This window comes from Trachinotus anak, unplaced genomic scaffold (genome assembly GCF_046630095.1).
Source record: "Trachinotus anak isolate AG129_WGS33_773 ecotype Australia unplaced genomic scaffold, CSIRO_AGI_Tana_v1 ptg000003l, whole genome shotgun sequence".
In the NCBI taxonomy this organism is placed as follows: Eukaryota; Metazoa; Chordata; class Actinopteri; order Carangiformes; family Carangidae; genus Trachinotus; species Trachinotus anak.
The window spans coordinates 23,955,888-23,967,536 of NW_027273854.1; the positions used below are offsets into that span (position 1 = coordinate 23,955,888).

Genomic DNA, 11,649 nt, shown 5'->3' on the forward strand with positions numbered 1-11,649 from the left:
ACTTATCAATCAACTAATACGATATTAAAGAGTTAAAACTGATGCGATTTTTTTTGGATCTTTGTTTGGCTCCTGCTGTGTTCTCTCCAGTCATTGTGGTTGTGAAGGTGATGAGGCACAACACACATCTGTAACCATTAACACACAGTGTAGGATGTGACAGCTTCATTCAACACAACTATATTTGACTGAACACTGGATGAACAGGTGAATCCCTTCAACCTGTTGAACTCATCGATCTTTTCCTTAATTAGACAAACCTGTAATACGTAAAATGTAAATATGGGCACAGGTATGCAGCAGACACAAGCCTTAGGTGTAATGTGTTATTGTGCTTCTGAGGTGAAATGCAGGTCAAGTGAACCTGAAAAAAAAAACATGAAAAAACTCAAAAAGTCATCATACTCTAGGGTTTGATTCATTTCAATGAACCAACTCAAACCTTAATTAACAATAAAATACTTTTTCATATATTGTTGAATGAAAATGTTTTTTCACATCTAGTTTTTGTTATTGTGTCAGTTTTAGTTAACGATAACAACCTTGGTCGATATTTCACCAAGATTAATGTAACAAATCTGTTGTCTTACTGAAGTTCAACATTATTTTATTCCTTATTGAACAAAGTGATACCTACGAAAAATGCGAGCTATTGTTTTCTTGTTTTTTTCTTTGTTTTCTTTCCACAAGGTTCGCAAGATTTTTTTTCTTCCCTAAATTATTTGTATTATATTTATATTTTTGATAAATGGGGGTAGAAATGAGGTTACTCCTGGAAAATAGAACAGTTGTGAGGATCACTGGTTTGAGCAGGTAAGTCAGTAATGTTTCTGTAGGAATTTAACACACTTGATGCAGGACATGGCTGTGATGTCTGAAAAGCAAATTACTCTCCAGTGTTTGAGTTTTTTTGTTCCTCATCCAGCAGGTGGCGCTTCAGCTCACTTCTTCATAACTGGGCCTCAACCACCTTGTGTTCATCACAAAGGTTTATTCTGCTGTGTTAACTTGTTCTTCAGGCCTATTCTTGTGATTCAGCTCTTTACGGCACAGGAGAACATTTTTGGAAAAGTGTGTTTTTATTTAAATATCTGAAGTACAACTTTCATATGTTGGCTTATTAACTGGATTTTGAACTGATGATATTTTTCTGAGGCCAACTACAGAAAGTGTCACAGCATTTCTGTTTGGGATCTCACAGATCCAGCTGTAAAACCTGTTTTTTTTAACATACATTATACTGTGATGTCCCTGGACACATCATCAGATTCAGTTATTTCAACACAGCCAAGGTTGATCAGTAGCACCAGTAGCACTACACCACCCATGGCTCCCCTCTACTGATCCACATCCACCATGAAGTAACTTCTGCTGCCTCGGTGGCCAACTTGATGGCCCTTCGCCTGCTGGCCCCTGTGACGCGCAGCAATATAGGAGGTTCTGCAGAAGGACTTACCTGCACACCCTCTGCATCCCACCTGAATGGGCTCTCAACTCGCTCACCACCTGTTGCTCTGGCATTCTTCCACTAGCTCTGTGTACTTTACTGTCTCTCGTTGGCCCTCTCACCGAGTTCTCAGAGAATGTTCTGCTCGGAGACTCCTGAGATCAGCACCACGTCAGGCCTTAGTGTTGCTGTTGCAGCAGTTTTTGGGAACTTCATTTGCTGAACTACAACAGATTTTCACATATTCCAGATCTGTGGTGGACAAAAGTGTTTACACAACACTACAAACAAATGTTCAAGCTCAATTTGCAGGAAAGTGAAGGGTTACTAGTACTACGCCATACTTTTATACATATTGGGTTTTAATGAGCCTGGAGGAAATAAAGAAATATTTAAAGGGAAAAAAGTGGTTGATTTTGCAGTTATCATTATTATTTTTTACATTAGAGAGTAAAGATAATAATGTGTAAAATACAAGGAAACAAGCAATTTTCCCAAAAGTCATAAATGAATACACAATGAACAGCCTTTATATATATACATATATATATATATATTTATAGCTGATCGATTTTAATCCACATTCAACGACTCTACACACTCCGATACAGTAGGTGGCGGGAGCAGGTTTTTTTTGTTTCTTTTGTAAAAGAAAGGTTCCGGGTGGTGTCACACGGTACTTCCGAGCAGTTGATTATCCAAACAAGTCATGGCGGAGAGAGGAGCAGAAGGAGCCTCCAAACAAGCAGCGCCAGCGGCAGAGAATCATCTCCTCCGCCGCACGCAGGAGCTCGACTACTGGAAGAAAAACGCATCGCGGCTGCGCAGACGGAACCTGCTGACCGGCCTGGCTATCGGAGCGTTTGTGGTCGGAATGTGTATCCTTCACCTAGACGGTCACATAGGTGTCATAACACTATTGACTTGGGTCCTTTGAAACACCCTAATACAGTAACCATACACTGTTTGTATAGTTAAAATGTGTCTTGTCAGTTGACACCAAATTTTGATACCTAAGCAAGTGTCAGCCCACCGTGACGTCACCCATCGGTTTGTGAGCTGCTGTTTTGAAGTCTAAGTTTGTAATTTGTAACACATAATCCTGCTTTATTGTCTGTTTCCTCTAAACGGGACCCTAATTTAAAATATGAACATCATATTGTATTGAAGGAGACTTGAAACTAGCAACTGAGACCATAAACTCATTATACTCATATTTACTGAGGTAATAAATCAAGTGAGAAGTAGAGACATTTTCCCACAGACTTCAATACAATCTGACTTCTTTTTACAACCAGTGGAGTCGCCCCCTGATGGTCATTAGGTAGAATGAAGGTTTAAGGCTCTTTTTATATACAGTCTATGTCTAATAAGTAAATCTCATCAGCATCAGTGAGCCAATAAGCAAGCAGCATGCTCAGATAAAGATCTAATAATGCTGGTGATTGGCTGTTTATTTACACAAACATGTTTGAGTGTGTAAATAGACCGAACTTAAAAACAAAATTTAAGAAAAACTAACATTTGTACAGTAATGTGTATTGTAATGTTCTTTTTGTAAAAATGGATTTGATAAAGTTGGTATGAAGAAAATGTCCTGTTAAGAATCAGTGTTGAAGTTGAGGTATCGGTATCCGTACGGATATTGGAAACTTTTGAACAATACCCAGCTTTTGTGCAGTGGTAGACACTCTCATGGTGTCATCGTTAAGATTAAACATTATCAGGGAAGGAACATGTCGCCCAGTGCAACAGTGTTCTCACTCATGGTTTTAATAGTTTTTGTGCAACAATGGAGCTCTGATGCACAGAGGAATGAGCTATATCAAGCAAATAAAAACAGTAAATCAAACTTAAAATTAATGCATCAAATGGACTTACGGCCATGCCTTCAACCAAGCATCCTTATTTTTGACTGGAAAAGATTTGGATCCTCACTCCTGGGTTTTAGGCAATCTGTTCACCGTCTCTCCTGACTTACTAAACACTATTTCATGTTAAAGTGCTGTGAGGGTCATAAATATCAATATGTGGTTTATCCTGAAGACTTGCTACTGCTGCGGAACTACTCCTCAAATGTGGTGTTTTCTCTATTTTTATTTGTTTTTAGGAGAGTTCATAAGTTCCCAGTCGAAGAATGATTCCAAGAATGAAATAAAGAAAAAAATAAAGTTAACATCTAGACACTTGACAAAGTACATGAAGTACATGACTGTTTTAAAGTATTATCGTAGTTTCCTTTAACCTGTATCTGTCCAGTTAGCTACACCATCCTGTCGGTCAAACAGGAGAGAATCGTGGAGGAGCTGGATGATGAAGCCAGGATCCACGTCTTCAGAGGGCCACGGACCGGTGCCAACTCCTGAACATTAACTTGACTTACTGTTCTGTGGCCCCTCACCACTGGGCCCTCGTGTGGAAAAGAACTGAGTGGAGACACATCTCACATCACACCGAGTGACGCGATGAATCATGTCGGCTGAGATTCTCATACTTAAAACACGTAAAAATGACTCGCCACTGTAATTTATAAAAGGACGTTACAGACATTTTGATTGTTTCTTTTCTGTTTGGAAATACAACAAATCTACTGCTGAAATTGTTGATTTTTTATTTTTTTATTTTTTTTATTTTTATTTTTTTTAATTTACTTTGATCGAGCGTATCCTCAACCTGTAGTGGAAAAAACAGTAATGTTCATTTACAGGTTCATGATTGCCAAATAAATTAATAGTCTCCAATGCAAGAGCCACATAATTTGGTACAAATTACAGGGGACAAAAGGACAAAAGGTAAAAAAAAAAAAAAGAAGCATATGTTACATGTGATTTACAGACCCGTAAAATAAAAGTTCTTACAATTCAATGTTGTGTCACGTCAGCAGAAACACAGTATGTACCTGTTATACCACCTAAAGTAACCTTAATTTATCTCAATATCTAGTCCATTAAACAGCTCTCATTAAACAACACCACAGCTTCAGATTATTTCTCACCTCTGAATTTTGCAGATAGCATGTGTGGTGTGATGCATTACAGCCTAGCCAAGTGATGAGGAGGCAGAGTTTAATAAGTGTGTGATTATCTGTGTTAAAATTGTTTATGTTCCAGAAAAGTAAGTGAGATACAGTGATGTTGAAGAACTTGCAGGGGCGTGGATCTTCCTTGAAATGAGAACAGTAATCCGTTGTGACATCACAAAGTCCTGACAGCTCACATTAAGGCTCCGTTTCTGAATACAGGCTGTTTGCATATGGCACCTTTACGTTACCACAAGTAGACACACATTTCTGTCTTAAAAGTGACAGTTTGAACACATAATTTTTTTGCAAGCACTTATGTTGTGATTTGTACAGAGATCATTACCACGTAAGAAATAATTACATCTTAAAAGACAAAGGTTCCCTTCATGGTCCAAGCTCATAAAACGAGGTACAGCATGTGAACACACCTGTCGCCTCCACTGCTTCCCTACTTCCCACTGCTGGTTTGTTTACATGTGTGAGGCTGACCTTCGCTGTTGTTATACTGTTTAAGTCAAACAGCATTAGGTTCTACTGAAAAATATATGTTCAAAGCAGCGGTGGAGGAAGTATTTAGATGCCGTTACAGTATAAGGGCAGCAACATCACACCAGTGTCCACAGTGTATCACACATAGCAGAGTGGACCAGGCGTGGTGGTGGTGCTGCACAGCTCTGTGTGAATAGATAGAGTCTGGATGCTGAGAATCAATACACACTACACGATATGTGCAAAGCTAATGGCGAAGGCTGTAACAGCTACTTGAGGAAAAGTATATAAGTATCATCAGGGAAATTTACTTCAAGTAAAAGTTCTCAAAAATTTCCCATGTGAGTTTGATTTTTTTTAAGGTATTGATATTTGAGCAGCATTTTACTGGGGTACAACTAATGATTATTTTTTAAAGGTCAGTTTTTCTGGTCATTGAATTTTTTGCAGTATGTATTTGAAAAGTTCTTTATAAGTTTTACATGTAAAAATATTCATTAGTAAAGAGATTAGTAACTAGCTGTTAGATACATATAGTGGAGTAAAAAGTACAATATTTCCCACTGACATGGAGAGGAGGAAAAGTACAAAGTGTCATGAAATGGAAAATACAGCACACAAACCTCTACAGGACCTGGTCATATGTACTTTCCACCACTTGTTTAATTCTTCCTGTAACAGAGGAAGTTCATTTGGTTCTCGCAGTCACTTCTCCCATATTTTCTGGTACCGTTCTTCTCCAGGACGCCACAGAGCTTCTCTGTCGGGCAGCTTGTAATATCCTGGTACTCCACTGTTTCTCCACCCACCCACATCCACTCACCAGCCAGGTAACGCAGGCCCGTCCACACCTACCAACATTTAGCAGAGAGATGTAAACACATTGGGTGAGTTTGCTCAGAAACACAACACACCGCAGAAAGCTGTCGTACCTCATCAGTGGTAGCCTCTTGTGCTTTCTCTCGCGCAAAGTCGTGGTCATCCTGAGTGATCAGGGTGGCGAGGTCAAAGCGGTGGTTTAGGTAGGCAGAGACAGGCTTACTTGTGTCCAGCGCCTCCATACTCCTGCAGTGGTCTAGTGCATCCTCCCATGTCTTCTTCTCCTTCACCAGAACCAGCCTCTCATCAGGACACATGAAACTATGGGTGTTACTACAGGAATCGCTTTTCCATTCTCCTGAACTCTGTTCCTTAAAAGCGCAGTGATCACCTGCATCTGGCTCTGCAAGAAGTAGGAGAAGCGGAGGAGAGATACGGTGAGCTGCTGCAGATGGACACTCAGAACAACCTTTCACTGAGACCACGATGGACAATGAATGATAACACACATCTCTGAAATATTTTGGTTTAGCTTCTGTCTGTATTTTTTAACCTAGAGGTCAGAGGTTTAAACATACTTAGGCTGAAGTCATTAAAGCTCATTTTTTTACCCACTCCTCAGATGTGATGTCAGCAACGTATGCTTTTTAAATTTTAAGTTTGTAATTCCATCTTTATTGTGCAGCACACAAGTCATTTTTCCACAGTTATTTCCAGACAGATTATTGAGCTTTTAAATCACTAAATTACAATTCCAGTAAGTCAAGTTTACATACACTAAGTTGACTGTGTTTTGAAACATTTGGGCAAATGATGTCAAGCTTATAGGCTAATTGATAATAATCTGAGTTCAGTGGAGGTGCGCCCCTTTAAGTATTTCAAGGCCTACCTTCAAACTCAGTGCCTCTTTGCTTGACAACATTGGAAAATCAAAAGAAAGCAGTCAAGATGTCAGAAAGAAAGTTGGAGGCTTCCACAAGTCTGGTTTACCATTTGGAGCAATTTCCAAACTCCTGAAGGTTCAACCTTTCTCTATACAGACAATCGTACCTAAGTATAAACACCATGGGACCATTCAGGTGTCACATCACTCAGGAAGGAGGTGTGTTCTGGCTCCAGGAGATGAACTTACTTTGGTGTGAAAAAGTGCAAATCAATCCCTGAACAACAGCAGAGGATCTTGTGAAGATGCTAAAGGAATCGGACAAAAGTATCTAAATCCACAGTAAAGCAAGTCCTATATCAACATAACCTGAAAGACTGCGCAGCAAGGAGGGAGCCACTGCTCCAAAACCACCATAAAAAAGCAGTTTGGAACTGCACATGCGGACAAAGATCTTACCTTCTGCAGAAATGTCCTGTGGTCTGATGAAACAAAAATTGAACTGTTTGACTACAATGACATCAGCTCGGGAACAGGTCCTCCAAATGGACAATGATCCCAAGCAAACTTCCAAAGTTGTGGCGAACTGAGTAACTGAAAAAGCGTGCACGAGCAAAGAGACCTACAAACCTGACTCAGTTACATCAGGAGGAAGGGGCCAAAATTTCATCAGCTTATTGTGAGATGTTTGTGGAATGCTACCTGAGAAGTCTGACCCATGTTAAACAATTGAAAGGTTCTGTAAAAAGTCATGTTTAGGCTGCTATACTAAAAGCCTGAAAGCCCTGACATGCTGAACTCAATTACATGCTGGCCTACTCTTGATTGATTGAATTTCCATTGTTACGCAGATGACACCCAGCTGTACTTATCCATGAAGCCAGGTGAGACTAACCAGATAGCCAAGCTTCAGGTGTGTCTTAAGGACATAAAAACCTGGATGACCAGTAATTTCTTACTCTTAAATTCAGACAAAACTGAAGTTATTGTAATTGGCCCAAAATACCTCAGAGTTACACTATGTGATAATATACTGACTCTGGATGACATCACCTTGGCCTCCAGTGCTACAGTCAGAAACCTTGGTGTCATTTTTGATCAGATCTTGTCCTTTACTTCACATATAAAGCAAGTCTCTAGGACAGCCTTCTTCCACCTGCGCAATATTGCTAAAATCAGACCCATTCTGTGTCTAAAGGATGCTAAAAAACTAGTTCATGCATTTGTTACCTCAAGACTGGACTACTGTAACTCTTTATTGTCAGGATGTCCCAAAAATTCAGTAAAAAGCCTCCAATTGATCCAGAATGCGGCAGCACGAGTACTGACAGGAACTAGGAAACGAGATCACATCTCTCCTGTGTTAGCTTCTCTGCATTGGCTCCCTGTAAAATCCAGGATAGAATTTAAAATCCTCCTCCTCACCTACAAAGCCATTAATGGTCAGGCACCCTCGTACCTTAAAGAGCTTATAGTTCCCTATTTTCCCAATAGGACACTTCGCTCTCTAAATGCAGGTCAACTTGTGGTTCCCAGAGTTTGTAAGAGTAGAATGGGGGGCAGAGCCTTCAGCTATCAGGCTCCTCTCCTGTGGAACCAGCTCCCAGTGTGGGTTCGGGAGGCAGACACCCTCTCTACCTTTAAGATCAGGCTTAAAACTGTCCTGTTTAGTAAAGCTTATAGTTAGGGCTGGCTCAGGTATGTCCTGACCCATCCCTTAGTTATGCTGCTATAGAGCTAGACTGCTGGGGGATTCCCATGATTCACTGGGCGCTCTCTCCCTATTTCTGTCTCTCTCCCCCTCTCTCTCTCGATAAACTTCATGCCATTAACTTTGTTTCCTTTTCTCTCCTGTAGTTTGTGCTTCTCCTCTCTCTCCCTCTCTCTGTCCTCATTCTGCAGGTATCTCTGCCTCTGGAGCGGCAGAATCCAGATCCACCACTACTCATCTTTACTATTAACCACTGTTACCTGTCATTATTATTGATAACACCATTACCTACACAGCTGTTCCTGGTCTCTCTCTCTCTCTCTTCTCTCCCCTCTCCTCCCCCTCCCCCTCTTTCTATCTTCTCCTAAACCCAACCGGTCGAGGCAGACGGCCGCCCACCCTGAGCCCGGTTCTGTTGGAGGTTTCTTCCTGTTAAAAGGGAGTTTTTCCTCCCCCCTGTCGCCAAGCGCTTGCTCTTTGTGGGAACTGTTGGGTTTATTCTGTAACAAAGTAAGGTCTTGACCTTACCCTGTGAAGTGCCTTGAGATAATGTATATTATGATTTGGCGCTATACAAATAAAATTGAATTGAATTGAATTGAATTGGCCCAGCTTACCACCGGACTTCCAGAAGGTGAAGGTGGCTATCTCATCTCCTCTGGACCATTTCCATGGAAGGTTTGAATCCACTTGGTGCAAACCGATCCAGCCGTAGCCACTGGCAAAGTTCTGGTTCTCTTTTTCATCTCTGATGCTCACCAGGTCAGTGTGATTCCTCCTGCAGGTGGATTGTGCCTCCCACCAGGTCATGTCACTGAATGTTAAAAACTTGTTTGTTCTCAGGCCTCCCACCTGCCCACACACCGAAGGAAGGAGGAACAGCAGCGGGACAAGAATCTTCTTCATGTTTTCCACCTGCAGTTAGAAAAAAAAATCTTACTGAAGAATTATTTTATTAACAACCTTTTTTAATGTGAATAAACTGGTGGATAAAGTGTAATGACAGGGGTGCACTTCTCAGCAGAAGTGCAGAAAGTTTACATCTTTTATCAAATCATTTATGCACTCGTTTTGTACCTTCCTCTCTCTGAGTAATATCTTATACATATATCTTATACAAAATATCAAACATTTTTAGGACGAAGACTCCAGCCACACTTGAACTGAGAATCAGTCAGCAAATAATTTAACAGCCATTATCAGAGAAGGAGTGGGGCTGACACTACGTACACTGTCTCAGCAGGTGAAACCATTCTTTATGCTGTTTCAGTAGAGTTGAATTAATGTTAGTAAAAGTTTATAATATAACTTGTATTTTACATTGTAATTTGTTGCATAAATAAGTATTAATTCTTCTTGGTTTCTAGTGGTGTAGTTAAACGTAGAGTGCAGAGTGCAAAACTTTTACGAATTTACTTTGACCTTTGCGTACGTTTTTCTGCTGAAGCTGTTCCAACATTTTAAATGCCAGACTTTTACTTCTAACTGAGTAGTTTTACACTCTGGTACATGCACTTAAAAATATAAATTTCTCCACAACTTGATGATGCTAATTATACCTGATATAAAAATAATCACGTTTCAAGACTCTCGAAGGGTCAGGTTGATTTTCTTACTGCACTGAAATGATCTGTTTTTGTTTCTCTTATTACCCACAAAACCCCCAGACGATAAAAACAGCAGTGTTACTGTCAGTTTGAATAACAGTCTGAACCCAGTTTGAATAACAGCACTCACCTTGGGCAACAGCAGCAGGGAGGCCAGCTTTGAATCTGATGGCCAGTCACAGCAATGTGCACAGTAACCCTGCCAGCCATGACTTTTATCAGGTCGCAAGCTACACACCCATCCTCCCTCTCTCCCTCCTCCTGTCTTCACCGTCATCTGGCAAATCCCAGTGGAGCCCCAGGAGTCAGTCATTGTGATAGTTTTGCTATTGCTACATATGTAATGTCAGCATTTAAAGCTTCGTACTTACCAGTTCAGAAGAAATGTTGCAGGTGAAACAACAAACTTCATTCCTTTACTCAGGAAAACATGTCTCCAGTGATGGAAAGCAGCCCTCTTGTCTCACTTCTTTTCTCCTACTTCAGTTAGCATGCTAACCAGCTAGCTCCAGTATGACTACACTGTCTTGTTACTCTCTGACACCGAGTCACTGCAGTGTCCAGTCTGCCCTGAAGAAGTAGCACTGCTCAGAGGGCATATTATAAACTCCTACGCCTTAAAAGCAATGATGGCTGAGGCTCTTGGCAAGACTGGTAAGTAAACAGCTGTCAATGCTAATGCTGACTATGGGGCAATAGCAAAACTTAAAATATCTCCTTTAATATATTTGGTAAACATTGGCAGACAACAACTGCCAAAACACCTAAGTAATGAACAGTACTGCTCGTGGAAACAAGCTGAAAACAACACTGACATAACCTTTAAGGTCGATTTGGTCAACTTGTTGGCCAACAGTTGCTTATTTACCCATCCAGCCATTCCGAAGCAACACTATCATTCATTTTCAAGCAGATAATACTATGAGAATGGGCAGGTACACACTAAGCTGAAACCTGCTATGAAGTTCTGTAGAGCTACAGATTTGGGTGATATTTTTCCGTAAGTTCATCATGACATTATTTTCACATTGTTAATCTCGATGATTGATGATCATTTATTGCTGATTTGATGATTATAGCTGCTTTAAATGAAGCTGCATGTTAGCATGCCACCATATTAACAAAGCATTACCAAGATTGCTAGTTGTAAAGAATGTGAAGCTGTCCCTTATGGTGAAAACCTGAAGCTAACAAATGGCACATCACATCCATCCTGGTTAAATTAGCAACCTGCACTTTCTCCAACAGTTAATGTGAAATTATGCCAAACAGCACTTTGTTTTAGTTTTTCCTTGTAATCTGGGAGGTCAGAGACTTCAAAATAAGGGTTCCACAACAGTACAACAAACATCTTCTCCTCCACAGACATGTACAGTCCATGGCAGGTAATAACTAAACTTACTGGCCCACTGCTGCATTGCTTTTATTGTTTTGAGTTTCTTCAGTAAACCAGTGTAAATTTTGCTGTTATCTGCATAAAGGAAAATTCTTTTAAATTTTGACCCTTCCTCTTTAGTTGCTTCACTCACCAGACATGTGTTGTAAAGCGATTTGTGCTGGTCCCGCAGAAAAACGAATGGCTTTGACCTTAGCATTACGGTGTGCCACACTTGGAGGGTCTTCAGCGTTACACTGCTTGTTGGCCTACTGAAAAAAGGAAACATATCATAT

At 40.4% G+C, this 11,649-nt stretch overlaps 2 protein-coding genes across 3 annotated transcripts; one reads left to right on the forward strand and one right to left on the reverse strand.

The window, feature by feature from the left end:
* Positions 1 to 2,114: 2,114 nt before the first annotated feature.
* Positions 2,115 to 4,312, forward strand: coa3b (cytochrome C oxidase assembly factor 3b). Its single transcript, XM_071474762.1, has 2 exons — positions 2,115 to 2,325; positions 3,707 to 4,312. Exons 1-2 carry the CDS (start codon positions 2,157 to 2,159, stop codon positions 3,811 to 3,813), a joined length of 276 nt encoding a protein of 91 aa, XP_071330863.1. The 5' UTR covers positions 2,115 to 2,156; the 3' UTR covers positions 3,814 to 4,312.
* An 843-nt stretch (positions 4,313 to 5,155) lies between these two features.
* LOC139618645 (C-type mannose receptor 2-like) lies at positions 5,156 to 11,183 on the reverse strand. 2 transcript variants are annotated; one of them, XM_071474759.1, is made up of 4 exons: positions 10,350 to 11,183; positions 8,989 to 9,286; positions 5,891 to 6,180; positions 5,156 to 5,809 (listed from the first exon to the last, which is right to left on the reverse strand). In XM_071474759.1, exons 2-4 carry the CDS (start codon positions 9,275 to 9,277, stop codon positions 5,621 to 5,623), a joined length of 768 nt encoding a protein of 255 aa, XP_071330860.1. In that variant the 5' UTR covers positions 9,278 to 9,286; positions 10,350 to 11,183; the 3' UTR covers positions 5,156 to 5,620. The 2 variants fall into 2 exon arrangements, with proteins under 2 accessions (XP_071330860.1, XP_071330859.1); XM_071474758.1 differs by having other exon boundaries at positions 10,109 to 11,183.
* Positions 11,184 to 11,649: the final 466 nt, after the last annotated feature.